At 55.9% G+C, this 16,399-nt stretch overlaps 1 protein-coding gene across 3 annotated transcripts in view; it reads right to left on the reverse strand.

Annotated features, from left to right (window-relative positions):
* The window catches only part of TMEM63B (transmembrane protein 63B), a 25,958-nt gene continuing 9,559 nt past the window's right edge, over nucleotides 1–16,399 (reverse strand). For all 3 annotated transcript variants that reach the window (XM_041746178.1, XM_041746185.1, XM_041746171.1), the window contains 20 exons: nucleotides 16,225–16,315; nucleotides 14,753–14,790; nucleotides 13,692–13,834; nucleotides 13,531–13,582; nucleotides 12,970–13,078; nucleotides 12,015–12,085; nucleotides 8,620–8,700; nucleotides 8,039–8,162; nucleotides 7,343–7,476; nucleotides 7,059–7,196; nucleotides 6,798–6,951; nucleotides 5,526–5,632; nucleotides 5,193–5,279; nucleotides 4,927–4,992; nucleotides 3,550–3,712; nucleotides 2,873–2,978; nucleotides 1,720–1,887; nucleotides 1,320–1,435; nucleotides 1,058–1,138; nucleotides 1–799 (listed from right to left, as the gene is read on the reverse strand). In XM_041746178.1, coding sequence (XP_041602112.1) covers nucleotides 608–799; nucleotides 1,058–1,138; nucleotides 1,320–1,435; nucleotides 1,720–1,887; nucleotides 2,873–2,978; nucleotides 3,550–3,712; nucleotides 4,927–4,992; nucleotides 5,193–5,279; nucleotides 5,526–5,632; nucleotides 6,798–6,951; nucleotides 7,059–7,196; nucleotides 7,343–7,476; nucleotides 8,039–8,162; nucleotides 8,620–8,700; nucleotides 12,015–12,085; nucleotides 12,970–13,078; nucleotides 13,531–13,582; nucleotides 13,692–13,834; nucleotides 14,753–14,790; nucleotides 16,225–16,315 — 2,221 coding nt within the window. In that variant the 3' untranslated portion in view covers nucleotides 1–607. The remainder of the gene's footprint in view (nucleotides 800–1,057; nucleotides 1,139–1,319; nucleotides 1,436–1,719; nucleotides 1,888–2,872; nucleotides 2,979–3,549; nucleotides 3,713–4,926; nucleotides 4,993–5,192; nucleotides 5,280–5,525; nucleotides 5,633–6,797; nucleotides 6,952–7,058; nucleotides 7,197–7,342; nucleotides 7,477–8,038; nucleotides 8,163–8,619; nucleotides 8,701–12,014; nucleotides 12,086–12,969; nucleotides 13,079–13,530; nucleotides 13,583–13,691; nucleotides 13,835–14,752; nucleotides 14,791–16,224; nucleotides 16,316–16,399) is intronic.

Here is a 16,399-nt window from a genome sequence, read left to right on the forward strand (position 1 = left end):
TTTTCTTTTCATTTTTATTTTAAAGGAAAAAAAAAAAAAACAGTGCAAAAACCCATTTTCCAGTGTCAGCCATGCCCACCCCCCACCCCTAGGTCACGTCCCTGGCTGGGGGCCTGACTCTTCCCCCCTCCACTCTGCAGCCCCTCCCCTCTCATGCAACCCACAGGGCTGGAGGCTCCACTTCTCTGGAGTGCCAGGACCCAGGGGGCTTGGGAGGAGGGAAGAACTAGGAGGGCAGCCCCTGGTCTGCCTGCCCCGCCCAGGTCTCCAGCCATGGCACCAGGTACCCCTCTTGGCTCTCAATAACCCTCTCCTGACCACACTACTCGCGTGGGGGGCACTGATCTGGGGAACCCTGTCCGCACCCCTCTTTGCCCCGGGTCCGGCTCGGGGCTCTCCTCACTGAGGTTGGGGGAGGTCCCTCCCTCCCTCCATGGTGGGGGAGAGTGGTGAAATCCCCAGGTTTAAATACCTTAATGAAAGCAGGGATGGGGGAGGAAGGGGCTTTAGATCTAATAAATTATTAGCGTTTTTTTTTTTTTTTAGTGTCCGTGGGGGGCGGGTGGGGTGGGGGGCAGGGCGTGGCCTCCAGGGCCCCTCCCTCCCCTTACTGGTGAATCTCATTCTCTATGAGGCTGTCCTCATAAGACTGGAAGTCTGTGTCCGTGAGGCCATCAGGAGGCATCAGCAGCTCCTCATCTTGGGACGAGGACAACGGGGGCTCATCCCCCGAGCTCCCGGGAGCCCCATCCCCATCCCCGTCCACCTCGGAGTCCTGCAGCACCTGAGCGATGTATTTCTGGAGGGCAAAAGGGATAGAGGGTGAGGAGGGACAGCTGCTCCTCATGGGGGGGTTCTCAGGGCCTCCAGGGAGCAGGATAGTGATCCCCCCCGCCCCAGGAGGGGTGGGCAGCCCCCTCAATGAAGCCAGATCTTTCCCTGGCCCCCTGGGGGCTGGAACAGGCTTGACTTTCTGGAGGACTGATGGGACCCCTGGCTTTGGGTTGAGCTTCGCTGGCAGGCTCCTCCCCACCAGGCCACCAGCCAGTGTACTCACCGCAGATTTCGGGACAGCGGCAGCAGTGGGGGGCCGACCGTTGCTTCTGGGGTCCACAGCATCTGTCTCTGTGTGTTCAATCTTGGGGTGCCCAGAATGAGTCAGGGAGTGGGGAGATGTCCTCACCCTCAGCCACGAGCAGGACCCCGTGCCTTCCTGACACCCTCGCTGCCCCTGCCCTCAGCTCCCACCCATCCCCCTGCTCCCCTGCACCCCCTTGAGCTGCTGCCCGCAGCCCTCCCCTGCCCCCCTCGCCCCACACCTTGTAGTTGTGGGCACTGAGGTATTTGAAGTGTCCGAAGCAGACGTGGCAGAGACAGATGACGATGGTGATGACCAGGACCACGAATGTGAACATGGACGTGGGGGCTAGGAACCCTGGGGTGGGGGGGGGAAAGGATGGGGCTGCTACCTCTCCTCTGGGCACCCCCTCCAGGGGCCCACCACCCCACGTCTCCCGCCTTCTGAAAGTACTCTTGCATTCCTCTGTGCTGTGGCCTGACCTGGCTTCTCCTGGGCTCCTCGCCTGTGATCCTTGGGCCATCACGGCCCCTCCCCTGGCTTGCTCTGCCTTGACTCTGGACGGAGCCCCCCTCCCCCCGCCCGTCCCTGGTGCTCCAGGAGGTGTGTGTGGATGGGGGGGGAGGGGAGGTGGCCCTCACCCGTGCGCATGGTGGAGAAGAAGAGCAGCCAGAAAAGGCAGAGGATGGGTGCGGCCACCACCTGGTTCACAGCCCCTGAGTGGATCTTCTTGTCCAGCTTGGCCGGCAGGTAGGCGTAGTAGAGATTGTACCTGTCTACCAGGTGCTTCAGCAGCATGTACATGAGCCCTGGGGGAAGCCACATGGGCCCTGACCTCGGAACCTGTGACACCGGACCTGTGTGCCTGTCATGGCTCATCCTAGTCCTTCCAAGACGGCTGGGGGCTGGCTTCCCTCCTCTTGCCCCAGCCCCCAAACAGGACAGAGCCCCAGCCTGTCACAGGATCACACAATGTCAGTTTCCTCAGCTTCCCCACTTCGTTCCGCGGCCCCTCAGTGAAAACCCTATTAGAGTCTATTCATATGAGTCAACAAGCTTCTCCTTGAAACCCTTGTTTTTTTCTCTACCCTGTCCCTTAACAGATGGGTATAAATTAGGTGGTAAGTTCTGTTTTCCTGGAGGCTTAGGGAATGGGAGCTTCTGAATGAGGACGAGGTTAGTTTGGGAGTTTGGAGCCTTCAGCAACCAGGGAGGGTGGTTAAGGGGTTAGGATGTTATGAGGGGGAAAGCAGAGGGGCACCAGTGGGGTGACAGGTGCAGGGAAACTTTGCTAAATTTCAGAAGGAAGAAGGGCTTGTTCAAGACGCACAGCTTAGCTACAGTGGGGTATCTCCATGAGTGGCAAGAGCCCAACCCCACCCTGGAATCCAAAGGTCTTTCCTGAGCATATGGTATTGTGTCCAAGTGTACCCGCAGACCTTGTGTAGGTGTGAGTGTGTGTGGGCGTGCGCGAACACCTCTGTGGGTATGTGATCTGTATCCAAGTATATCAGTTGAGTGAAGGCACTTGGTGTGGATGAGTATGGCCATGTTGGGGTGACTTTGCCCAGGGGTCCAGCACAACAGCTGGGGCCAACCTGAGCTGAAATGGCTTTCCCCCTCCTCCCCCCAGGCCAGGCCCCAGACTGAGGCAGGGACCGGGCGGGAGGCCCGAGGGGCCGGTCTCCCAGCCGGGGCCCTGTCCACTCAGGGTGGCCTTCCTTACTAGAGTGAGGCAGGTGAGGTCCTGGGTCCCCCCGAGCAGGGCCCAGGTCCCGGCGCGGCGGTGCCTACCGAAGGGCACGATGATGGGGCAGGTGATACTGTAGGTCATGACCACCGTGAAGACGCACATCATCCAGGCGTAGGCTGCGCCAAACTGGAACTCGTAGGCCTGATGCTGGGGGGGAGATGGGCAGGAGGGTGGCTCAGGGAGGGGAGGGACAGACTGGAAGGGCGCAGGGCAGGTGGGAGGGGGTGGGGAGCTACGAGTGAAGCCACGGGGGAAAGGAACCCGATATCTAGGGTGGGGCAGGGGAAAGGAGATGGAAAGAGGGGCTGTGGCTGAGATGGGGTTAGGGTGGGTACAGTGACGGGTCACGGGTGAGGGGAACCTTTGAGAGATCGGGGGCTGGCAGGTGGGTAGGCCTGGGGATGGGATGCCGAGAGCCCTTGTACGGGGTTAGGGCGCACAGACCCTAGGTCTAGGGACCCGGACCTCCCCCAACTCCCATCAGAACACTAGACTGTCAGGACTGGCAGGGGCCTTCAGGGTTGTCTATATTGATCCATCACTGCCCATACGGGAAGGCTGAGGCTCCAGATAGGAAGGGGCTAGCGCAGGGCGACGGAACCCGGTCCCCCAAGTTCCAGCACCCCTGAGTCCCCACACCCTAGCACGGCTGCCGCTGTTCCTGGTTGGGCCCACCAGGGGGCGCTGCGCGGGCCGCGGCGGCCCCAGGCGGCCATACCCGCTTCACGTTGCGCCTCTCCGCGGCAGAGCGCGCCAGGCAGAGCCGGATCATGTACATGAGCAGGCCTGGGATGCGCAGCAGGTCCATGGCGTTGCCGATAAAGGCTGAGGCAATGACGTAGTTCACGAAGAAAGCGCCGTTGTCGGGCAGGAACACGCACCTGCAGGCACCAAGTGCTCCAGCACTGCACCCTTGGGTGACCCAGTGGCTGCCTACCCACTGCCAGCACAGCAGCACACCACACCTTCACCCTCGACGCGCCTTCCTTCGTGGGGACACCCCAGCTCAGCTCTTAAGCGCCCGTGTCCCAGTCCCCCCAGGGTGTGAGCCCCAGGAGCAGATGTCAGAGTGTCAACAGACACCTTCAATGCCCTCAGTGTGAGCAGATACAACCTGAGAGTGTGAGCCCAGGAGGGGTCTCCTAGAACTTGTACCCTAGGAAGACCCATGGAGAGTGCTCCAGATCCCCAAGGCCACCAGCGTTCAGGGTATGACTGCCTGAGATCCCCACAGACAACCCCCATGAGACCCTCAAAGACCCCTAAGGGTGTGAGCCCTAGGAATACCCAGAAAGTACTCCCTTCGACCTTAAATTCATTCACAGTTACCCTCCAGAATGTGAGCCTCAGACACCTCCAGAACATAAGCCCCACAGACCCTTCTTCAAAGATCTTCAAGGTGGGGAGCCCAAGAACCTTTGTCAATGCCTGTGACACCCCAAACGTGAAATTATCATAGATGGCCTAAAGCAAGACCCCTAGAGCTTGTGCCCACATATATAGCCATGGTAAGTGGCCCTCCATCCTCCTGACCCCAAACAGCCTCACTGGGCTGTTTATAGGTACCCCATAAATACCCCAAGTATGAGCCCCAGAGTCCCCTGTAAATACTCCAGAGTTGTAAGCCCAAGAGATCCATAGATACTGAAAGGTATCCATGGATATCCATGGGCTCCAGGGACCTTCAGGGATAACCCCCAAGTCACTCCCAAAGTATGACCAAGATCCTATTACAGACACCTTTTCAAACCTCTTGGGTGAAACTTGACTCCTAGAGTGAGTCCCAGAGTACAAGCTCTATAGGCTCTCACAGAAATCCCCCAGTGTGGGTCCCAAAGCCCTCAGTGTACCCTGAAGGTGACCTCTGGAGGGGTTCCCAGAGAATGAGCCCCAACACAGACCCCAGGGACACTTCCATGTCCACAACCGAGCACTGTGATGTAATCTTTGGGATGACCTCACCACACCATGTGAGTACCCCCCTCCCTGCAGCAGGGTGGGAAGCTTTGCAGCACCCTCCCATGGGGGAAGGCGGTGTGTCTCAGGCATGCCCACCCGTCTTCTGGTCTCTTTCCCTGGGGCCCAGGTCACTCACTCAAACCGAATAGCTGCCTCAGCCAAGAATTTCTTGTCAAAGAGCCAGCGGAAGAAGAGGTCCAGGCTAGAGAGGAGGAGCGGAGAGATATATGTGTGAGGGCCTGGAATGGCCCAGAACACCAGGGGAGGAGTCGTCTAGTCCATGAGCCTCTGGGGATGCCCCCGCAGACGTGGGTCCCCCAGCTCTGTAAGGGAAGTGGGAGCTCCCCTTGCCCATCTATCCACCCCCCAACCCCAGCTCCCATCCCATCCTCTGCAACCCACCTGCTCAGTCCCAGCGAGGGCAGAAGCAGCACCATGAAGATGAGGAAGGTGTAGCACTTGTGCATGGTGGTCCTGTTCTCCCCGGAGCTGGGGCAGGGGGCACAGGGCTCAGGTCAGGTGAGCCAGCCCCCCTGCCTGTTCCGCCAGCCAGTATGGTGTCCCAGGCTGCTCTGCTGGGATGGGGGCCTCCTGGTGGGAGCATGCTGGCCAGCCTCCCTTCCCTGACAGCTCTGGGACTCCCTAGGGCAGGGAAGCCAAAGGGGCAAGGGCTGCCCAGTAGGGATGATCACACACCTAGGAGGGCCAGCGTGCAGGGCGTGTGAGGCCACTCACCGTGTCCAGTGAGCTTCGAAGAAGGCTGAGTAGTAGACAATGGTGGGGAGCAGGGCCGAGAAGCACCACAGCAGCAGGGTGGGGAAGAACTGAGTGATGATGGGATTCTGCAGAGGGGCACAAGGGGACCTATCAGGTGGGGGCCGTCTAGTGGGCCCCAGTCTGACTGGCTCTGCTTACCTGCCCCCTCCCCTGCTAAGCCCAGGCCCCATGGCTCCCAGGGCCCCGTGGCAGAAGTCCAGAACCCGTGCAGGACCGAGGCGAAGGTGGGAGCCGGGGTCATGAGGACCACTGCAGGGTGAGTAACACTAGTGGTTAGCATTTCCTGAGTACCTCCTAAGTGCCAGGCACAGATCCTGGGCTTTACATGTGTGGATGTCACAACAATGCTATTACCCTCCTTTACAGATGAGCGAACTAAGGCAAAAAGAGATTCAGTAGGTTACCCGGCTCATAAGCAGTGGGGTGGGGATGTGAACCTGGGCAGACTGGGTCTGATATATTTTGCTCTTATCACTCAGTAATTTTCAAACCGTCTGACTTTGGACCTTGAGGCCCTAAGGAGGTATGCCATGTGCATGGCAGGAGGGGTGAGGGAAGAGCTGGTGTAAGTGACCCTCACTCTACTGCCATCTAAGCAGACTTGCTTTTCCACACTGGGTTTCATGTAAAAGTCTATTCAATAGGGACGCCTGGGTGACTCAGCGGTTGAGTGCCTCTCTTTGGCCCAGGGCGTGATCCTGGGGTTGCAGAATCGAGTCCTGCATTGGGCTCCCTGCATGGAGCCTGCTTCTCTCTCTGCCTGTGTCTCTGCCCCTCTCTCTGTGTCTCTCATGAATAAATAAAATCTTTAAAAAAAAAAAAAGAGTCCGTTCAATAAAGGCATCAGAATCTAAGTTGGGAAGCCAATAATGGAGTCTGAACCTCCATTCTTCTGTCAGGGAGACGGGGTGGGGGGATGAGGAGAAGGGGCTTGTCTGAGGTCACATGGTCAGTTAAAACCGGCCCTGGGCTCTCTCTCTTCCCAGGTGTCTCTCTAGGTGTTTGCAAACCCACAGGTGGTCTTGCTAGAGGGAAGGCAGCACGGAGCTCAAGGGATGTTCATAGGGGGCTCCACAGCCCATGGTTGTGCGGGAATTCTGGGTGGGGCTGGGCTGGGCAGGAGGGCATTCTGGTTTCCCCCTAAAGAGGGATTCGAGGCCTGGCATCTGTATCTCGTGAGCCAGCATGGAGGGGTGGGGTGGGGTGGGGCGGGGTGGGCATGGGCCTCACATTGAGGTACTCCACGGGCTTGGTGACGTTGAACTTGTCCATAGTGGTGATGATGATGGCCGGGGTGGTGAGGAAGAAGAGGAGGATGAAGAGGACAACATTGATGACCAGGCAGCGCAGCCACCAGATGAAGCCTCGGATGGAGAGGTGTTCCCTGGGAAGGCAGGGGAGAGGGACACCTTGGACCCCCCCTCTCCTCCCTGTACCCGCTGGAGCCAGCAGGCCCCATGAAGCCTGCCCCTGCCACCCTGTTGTGCTCACCAGTAGATGTTCTGGGGGTCGGGGGCATAAGATACGGTCCAGTTGGAGATGTGCAGGGACTCGCTGCAGGATGAGGAGCGTGGCTCCCCGCGGCAGGTGCACCCCTGGCACTTACACACATTGAAGTCCTTCAGGATGCTGGGGGATGGGCACTGGTTACTGTGGCACCAGCCGCTGGGGGCCCCCCTGCCAATAGCTGGCCATGAGCGCAAGGACCCAGGAGCCCCGGCTGGCTGGTCACTGGGGGGCAAGGACTGGGATGGGCAGGCAGGGCAGGGGCTCACATGGCGGTGATGGTCTCATTGTGGAAGGTGACAAAGGCCATGCCAAGAGGCTTCTCGTTCACCTTCTCCTTCTCCCGCTTGTAGTCCTCCTTCAGTTTCTGTTCCAGCTTTGTATAGTACTCAATGGCCTCCACCTGTCAAGGGCAAGCGAGGCAAGGGCTCTGGGCAGAGAGCCAGTCTGGTCCCCGGTACTACACCGCTTTCAGCTTTCTATGTGTTAACCCTCCTGACAATCCCAAGGAAGGTACAATTAGCCCTGTCTTAGGAAGAAACTGAGGCACGGAGCAGTCAAGACACTCGCCTAAAGCCACAGAACTGGCAAATACAGCACAACACTGTTCTCTTGACTGACCTCTTCTGATTTGGGGCTTGAAAACTTGGCCACTGTTGGGATAGGGACAAACCCAATGGGGGAACTGGGGCTTCAAGGGCTGTAGGAACAGCTGGGGATCTGCTGAGGGAGGTGCTGCACTCTGCTCTCAGTCCTGGCCGCCCCTCATCCTGGCATGGCCTTGCCTGCTCTGGGATTCTGTTTACTTTTGGTTGTTTATCTGCAAGGGCCGTTTGTGTGTGTTCCTGGGGGTCGTGGGACATACACCTGGAGTGTCTGCCTCTACTGTGACCGGTCTTCCCAGGATCTGTCCGACTCCTCCCTATACCCAGCAGGAGCTCTGGCAGCCTGAGATCACCTCATACCTGTTCACAGCCTCGCACCACACAACAGCAGAGGTGGCCACAGGGCTTGGGGTTGATCATGGTGGGGACATTCTCCTTGCTCTGGAGGTTTGTGAAGTAAAGCTTTCCCCGCTCGGCCTTCTTCCTGTGAGAACCAGGCGCCCAGTCACCCACCGCCCAGCTGGGACTGCGAATGACTGGAAGGAAGGGTCGGAGCTTGGCTCAGGGGTCATCTAGGTCCACTCCCTAAGGACAGGGGGGTGAGCTTGGAATGCATGGTTCAGATATGTCCCCATTCAAGAGTCTTCCCACCCATCCCTTGAGGGCCAAAAATTCTTCCTATGGTTTGACCTAAATTTCTTATACTGTAGCTAGAGAAGGGGATGTCCTCAGATGAGGTGGGGATGGTGGACACCTTGCCTCTTGCAACAAACTCGAATCTCCAGGGCTTGCTCTTTCCAGAGCTGAATTGACAGGCACTCCAGGGGTCGAATTAAAATCACATGCCCTGGGAAAAACCTGGAAGGGGAGCCAGGTTCCTGTGGCAGCCAGGATGCCCTCCACAATAGGCAGGGGTCCCTCCAGCATCATCCCCCCATTACCTCTCTGCATCGAGGAACATAAGGCGAGCCACATTGTAACACGGGCGAGCTTCAAGAACCGTGCAGTTGGGATAGGCCTCCCTGAAACACAGTCCACCATCATCTTCTGCAGGGACTCTGCCCAACAGCGCCCCCTCCCGACTTGCAGCCGTCACCTCATCACCTTTAAGACATCCTCAATTCAAGCTCCCTCTCTCTGGTCTACAAAAATGGGAGTTCCATATGAATAAACCTTTGAAATTCCTTCCCATGTTTATGTGAGTAGCGGGAGGAAATAGGAGGGCATGGGGACTTTGCACACACCTTAATGACCTGGGATGACTGTATACCTGCGTGGTGGTAGGGAGGCCACGGCTGGGGGCTGATTCCGTGTCCAAGCTCTAAACTTCCAGTTGAGAGAAACTGTTTCTACTCATGGGTTGTTCTCTTAACCCTGTTTCCAGAATACCTGGTTACAGACCAACACAGCCTTGACCATGAACTGACTACAACTCACCCATAGCCCAGTCTACAGAATGACTCCTGCCCCAACACTGACCAAAGACTAATCCTGAACCCTGACCTGAAACTGACCCTTTACCTGGATCCAAATCACCCATAACCTAGGCCCAAGACTGACCTTCTAACCCTGACCTGAAATTGACCTTAATCTTGCCTTGAAACTGAGCAGAGGGAAACTGTGACTCTCAGTACTGGTACCTGGCAGGACTCGAGAGGTGCTTGTTGATGGAAGGAGCAGTTCCTTCTTACTTTTCATTACACACTGCTCCCTCCCTGCTCTCTAATCTAGACTGAGCCACATCTTTTTTTTTTTTTCTTAAGATTTTATTTATTTATTCATGAGAGACACAGAGAGGCAGAGACATAGGCAGAGGGAGAAGCAGGCCTCTGCAGGGAGCTTAATGCAGGACTTGATCCCAGGACCCTGGGATTAAGACCTGAGCTAAAGGCAGATCCTCAACCACTGAGCCACCCAGTTGTCCCTGAGCCTTGTCTGTAAAAAAAAACTTTTTAGGGGCACGTGGGTGGCTCAGTTGGTTAAGCATCTGCCTTTGGTTCAGGACATGATGTCAGGGTCCTGGGATTGAGCCTCATGTTGGGCTCCCTGGCTTGTGTTGTGGGGAGTCTGCTTCCCCTTCCTTTCTCCCCCTTCTTTGTTCCCCATCCCCCCAAATGAATAAATAAAATCTTAAAAAAAAAAGAACCTTTTTAATAAAGAACCACCAAGTGTCACAGAGGTATAAGATCTAGTTCTAAAGTAACAATATGGACCATGCAAATCCATGAGAATTTGGAAACTTCAATCTGGGATGGGGTCCTTGAAATGCACTGTAGACCTTTCCCCTGTTGCTGTGTTGTTCCAACTATTTTAGGGTTCTTCTTCAGAAGGACCTTCAGCCCTGTGGCAGGCTGAGCCCTCATTCTCACCCAACTAATCCGCTAACCCCCTAATCCCCACCATGCAGGCTTTCTGATTTTGCATACAGGATCTTCCCTAGTTCTTCTGGGGCAGCCTTCCAATCCAGACAGACCCCCAGACTTGGATCACAAACCCTACTCATCCATCACCATACATCAAGCCTGGGCCAACAGCTTAGACACAGTAGGTGCTCAATAAATATGTGCGGAACAAATGGATCAATGAGATGATTGCTCCCTGATACTCAACTCCTTGGGGATATTCTCCAAGCTCCAATTAGGACTATAGTCTCCCCCACTCCTGTTCAAAGGCTGATCACTAATTTTAATCACAGTTTGCTTCCTAAACGAAACCACAGACTGACCCTTGAAACAGAAAGCCTCAACCACGAACTCCCCACAGGTACCCATCAGGTCTGGTATGAAGTAGGTGTATGACAAATGTGTGCTGAATGGATGCTTGGTTAGCAGGGTTCACTTCCTCATGGCATGCAGGGCCCTGTCAGAGACCCCCTGCCCACCCCAATGTTTCCCCAGTGGAAACACACCTCTTCCTGACTCTACTCTGCTTCTCTCACTGCTTTGGTTTTCTTCTTGGCACCTGCCCCTGCTTGACATGGTGTCTATTACTCATTCATTTGTTTCTTATCTGCCTCGCCCACCAGAATGTGAGCCGATGAGGGCAGAAGCTTTTTCTTTTTTTGTTTACTGCTGTAACCCCAGCTCCTACTCCGGTGTAGGCACACGCCAAGTACTCAGTAAGTATTTGTTATTAAAGGCTTACCAGTACAAGCTGACAGCTGATCCCAACAGGACGGTCATATTAAGATGTCGCCTAATTCTGAGCACACACTGTCCTTAATCCTGACCCAGACTGCCCCCTAATGCCGATCACAGCTTGGACTCCAGATAGGATCCCAAGTCATTCTCCTACTGACCGAGGATGATCTAAATTTGATTTCTTTTCTTTAACTTCTATGAGGGTCTGGCCTGTTTCTAATTTGTTAATGCTTGGGGTATAGAAGGTGACAATAAATGCATGTGGAACAAATGAATATCTGTTCACTATTGCGGATCACAAACCACTCATTTACCTGCAACAAAGGGGTCTGTGATCTGAACCTGACCAGAAACTGACTCTCGATCCTGTTCTGATCCAGGCCAACTGACAGTGGATCTAGACCTCACTGAGTCCTTGATCCTGACCACCAATGTCCCTTATCAGGGCCACTGGCCAACTCCTAATTCTGGTCACAGACCGACCTCAGACCAAACTCTGATCAGACCTTGCATCAGCTCCTAATGCTAACCACCACCATGTGAATCCCGTGAGTGCTCAATGATCTTTCATTTATTTCTAGGGTCCCAAGGCTCACCACAGTGACTTAGCCCTAATATTGTTTGAAAAAGTCTGCTGAGTGTACAGATGAATGTATGACAGGATCCCTAATCCTGTACATGCACTGTTCCAACCACCTGGCACTCCTGGAGATGTATACTCCCCTCTCCACAAAACAACTCCAGAGGTGAAAAGAGCCTCAGGGAACATGTAGCTCAGGTTTTCAGGGCTCCCTCAGGACCCAGTGAAAGCCAAGGAGCTCCCCTCTGCCAGTCTGCACACAAACCCCAGCATGTCACATAAAAGTTTGAAGCCACACATCTCAAGGGGCCTATTGTCCCTGGTCAACAACCCATGACCCAGTTCAAGCCAGGAGGGGAGATGGGCATGGGAGGGGGTGGATATCACACACACTTTTCTCACTTTGCAAGTATTTCTTGTATTTCCCCTGTTCTTGCAGAGGCCTAACACCCAGCCCAAGTGCCAGAATGCCCTGGACTCATGTTATTCTTCTGTGTTCTCACCTCCACCCCCACTGCAGCCCCAGACCTTGGTAGGAAGGCGTGAGAAGTCTGAGGGGCTGGATAGCAAAGGAGGGCCCTTGGAACCTGGGCTTGGGGTAGGAGTGGCCACTCACTCAAAATGCTTCTTGATCTTTTCTGACTCTGCATATTTGGAGATTCCATTGATGAAGAGGGTCCGCTTCACCTGGGGGTGAGAGGGGAGTGGGTCTGCCTTCCAGAGGAGGAGGCTTGAGAATGCTAGGAGAGTGTGGGGCACAGTGAGTTCAATGGGTGGGAGGAGGCCTTAGGAGTAAGCCAGGTGCCAGAGAAAGCAGGGAGAGGAAAAAACAAAAAACAAAACCAGAATAAAAGCAAAAGCAAGCAAGCAAGCAAGCAAGCAAGCAGGGAGAGTAGATCTAAATGAAATCAGGCAGCAAGCTTAATCAAAGAGCCATTTGGCCCCTTGATCCCAAGAGGGTCATTGAGGAACAGGGAAGGGGGAACAACTCTCTGATCCTTGGGCCATGAGGACTGGGCACAGTGGCTGGCATGGAGCGAGTGCTCTGTGCCGGGTCGGGAGATGAATGCAGACAGGGCACGTCACTGCCATAGCATCATCACAGCTGTTTCCTGAAGGCCAGGCACAGCATGGGTGCTTCCCACTGACCTTAGGAAGGTTCTATTGTCTCATTTTAAAGATGAGGAAGCCAAGGCTTGGGGAGGCAACTTAACGTGCAGCATAGCATTTTTTTTTTTTTTAAAGATTTTATTTATTCGAGAGAGAGAGAGAGAGAGAGAGAGAGAGAGAGGCAGAGAGACAGGCAGAGGGAGAAGCAGGCGCCATGCTGAGAACCAACGTGGGACTCGATCCCGGGTCTCCAGGATCACGCCCTGGACCGAAGGTGGCGCTAAACCACTGAGCCACCCAGGCTACCCAACAGCATAGGGGTTCTTGAGCTGCCGAGCCAGGCCTGGAACCCAGGTGCCCCCCTGCCCCGTGCTGACACCCCTAGAGGCTGAGGCAAGCAAGGCCCGGCGGGAAGGGAGGAGGCTGGGGACGGGCTAGACTGGCCCCCCTATTCCACTCACCAGGTCGTCCTCCTTGTAGCGCATCTTGGAGGTGTGTCTACGCATGCTGTAGACGGTGAGCAGCAGGTACAGGAAGGCGAAGGAGGTGTGCAGCCATAGCAGGTTGTTCCTGGGTGTGGCAGAGGAGTACATGGAGCCACCCTCAGACAAACTGCAACCTCCCAGTGTGAATTCAACCCCTCTCCTGCCACCTGTCTTCTGGGACTGACCCCCTTACAGGGCAGGGCCCATACTCTGTATAGTCGAGGCCCCAAGATTATTTGGCTGCAGTTGAAATGTCCCCAGGAGGTCACCTCTTCCTGCCCTGCCTACAGGCTACACTGCCCCCCAGTTATCCTGTCATCTTTCCCTGGCCTGTGGTCACACGGCTGCTTCTTTATCTGGGCATCCCCAGGCACACCCAGCAGACATCCACCTCCTCTGTCTCTAATCCAAGCCCTCAGGGCCCCACAGTCACCTCTGCAACCTCAGCCACCTCTCCCCCAGCACTCCCCTTGCATCTGTATTATGGCTGGACTATGGCGCAGACCCTGACCTCACCAATCAGCTTCCCAACCTTACCCTGATTTCAGGTTGGCAATGGTGGTTCTCCCGAAGCTGTAGGCATTGTTCTCTGGGGAGGGCAGGAACAAGGGGAGGGAGAGGACGACACTGGGGTCAGGGCACGTGTCCTCCTGCCCCTTCTCCCCTGCCCCGCCCTCCCCATCCTGGCCCTTACTGACCCAGCAAGTCCCCTGAGAAGTTGACAGGCAGCACGATGCCCACAGAGAGGACACCCACAACGACCAGCAGCCCGATGATGTGACGCTGGAAGGACAGGTAGTGCACAGCATCGCCCCCACATTTGTCCCGGATCTCATCGTCCCTGCAGGCACGAGGCGGCAGAGAAGCCAGCTGAGGACCCGGGCAGCAGAGGGACCAGGGTTTGCCTGCCTTGCCCGCCCCCACCCCATAGCCACCCTAGCCCCTGCCAGTCTGGCAGCAGTATGGGGGTACAGTGGGTCTCTGGGCCCCCTTTCTGGGAGGGGAGGGATGAGAAAGGGAGAGGGAAGGCGAGGGAAAGGAGAAGGGAGAGAGAGAGGAAGGGAACAGGGGCAAAAGGGAAGACTGCAGAGAGATGAAGAAAGTGTGAGAAAGGTTGAGAAGAGAGGATATGGAAAAGAAGGGTGAAGAGGAAGAAAGGCAGGTTGATGGGGGAGGGAGGACCGTGGTTGGGGACGCAGTGGTGCCTTATGGGTGCTGCAGAAGCGCATACATGGTGCACCTGGGCAGGGGCCCCAGGGGCTGGAGTGAGGGCAGTGGCAGTGCTGACCTGTCCGGGCTTCCTGCCTCTCTCAGCGCTCACTGCCTGCCTGCCGCACTCTGGCTCGATCTCCTGACTTCTGCCTGCTGGATACTGGCTCCTGCCTGTGGCTGGCTGGCTGCTCCCAGCTTGCCTGCTGCCCCCACCCGCTGGCTGCACCCAGGCTCTGAGGTGGGGGGCTCCAGCCTCTGCCCTCATGGGGTGGCAGGGGCGTGGAGAGCCGAGGGCAGAGCGGGCCCGCCAGGCAGGGCGCAGCAACACAGGAGACTGTGGGGTAAAGTGAGGCCAGCTGGGGGGGTGGTGGGGAAACAGAGGCCAGGACTCCAGGGCCTGGCCTCTTGGAGGAGGGAGGAGGGTGCTGGGCTGGCTAGGAGCGCTAAGGCCTTCATAGCTGCTGGCCTCTGGATTTTGTAGGGAAATGACAGGTTCTGAAGTTTCTCTGTTTTCTCTTTCCTTAGAGTCTGAAGACTGTTCACTTACTTTATCCTGAAGATGGCTGTCAGCCAGGAACAGAAACCCTGGAGGGACAGAGGGCTATCAGGTGAAGTTCTTACCCCACCAACCCAAATCTTCCTCCCCACTTGAATCCCACCCACCCCCTCCTCACGATCACCTCCAGGTTGGGGCCCATCTTGGCATAACTTCCACAACCCCCCAAAGAAAGTAGCTCATTCCAGAGGGGTAGAGGGAAAGTGCTAGCCCTCAAAGGAGAAAAGGACTAAGGCCAAACTGGCCTATCTGTGGATGCTCATGCTCAGAGCTGCAGGTTCCTGCAAAGAGCCAATGGGACAGTGAAACCAGAGGAAAGCTTGAAGCTGTGTGGGTCAGGGTAAGGATGGGTGGGATTCAGGTTTCTAGGACGGGCAGTGGGGACCTCCAGACCTGTAGCTAACAAGAAGAATTTGCCAACAGCAGAGAGCAGACCAAGCTGCCTGAGTTCCTGACACCTTTCTTCTAGTACACACCAGAGGGACCAGACCCCCAGTCCCCTTGAGCTGCAATCTCCTACCCTCAAGACCCCAGGCCTGACTTCAGACAGAGACCCCACTGAGAGCAAGGTGGAAATATATGGGGGAGGGGTAGGCAGAGAGAATCCTCCTCCACCTTCCTTCCAGGAAAAGGTCCAGGCTTAACACAGAATTGGGGAGAGAGGTGCTTTCCAGGTAAGATGCAGGACTGCTACCTGTTGCCAACATCACCTGAGTCTGGGGAACCATCTGGACACCACTGGTGGGCAGAAGTGATACCTTTGCTTTGCTACTTACCAGTATGAGTCCAACTCAGGAAGCTGACAGGCTTCTTCAACTATGGCTCCTATAAGAACTGCTGTCCCCAGGGCCCCCAGCCCAAGTTGGACTGACTGGGGCCATCTCAGGGCCTAAAGATTAGAGTTCTGTCCAGGACCCTGATCCTGGCAGGATGACAGGGGCCAGGCAGGTAATGCCAGAGTACTGGGTCTGACATGAATGAGGGTCTGGGCACTGCTGTGAACCACCAAGTACATGCCTTGTCTACAGGGGCCTCTAGCACTCAGCTCCCTTCTACAACTGGCCCCACCCAGCTAGGACTACCAGCTTGCAATCTCTGAGCAACAAAACGAATTCTAGGTTTTGCTACTTGGGCCAGAAAGGCCTGTTAGTACTTCTAAAACCCTGTCTAAGGGAAAGAGGGTCCTTGGGATTAACTGTGGAGACAGGCACAGAGTTCCACATGGGACAGAGTTTGGGTTTCATGACGTTAGGTTGGTGCTAGCTTGGAGGTTAGAATGGAATACAGACCATCCAAGTTTGGGTGGTCATCTTGTGGTTCTTAGACAAGCATTGCCCTTTGCTGAGGAGGTCACATTCCATAGGTCCTGACTCTGTATCACTGGAGGCTAAGGCTGCTGAGCCTCCTGCCCTGGAGGAGGAGTGGGTGGGTAACAAGTCTGCAGGGGGCAGGAGGGCACTCACATTGTCTCTTTGGTCAAAGTCGACGGAGCTGGAGACAGACGTGAGACGCTCATACCGGTCATGACTGTCCCCGTGCATAGCTGAAGCCACACTGGAGGTGGGGGAGGTGAGAAATCAGAGAGCCTGGTGAGTCTGAGCTCTTGGGGAGCAGGTCTGAAGTGAGGGGCTCCCACTC

This window comes from Vulpes lagopus, chromosome 1 (assembly GCF_018345385.1).
Source record: "Vulpes lagopus strain Blue_001 chromosome 1, ASM1834538v1, whole genome shotgun sequence".
NCBI lineage: Eukaryota > Metazoa > Chordata > Mammalia > Carnivora > Canidae > Vulpes > Vulpes lagopus.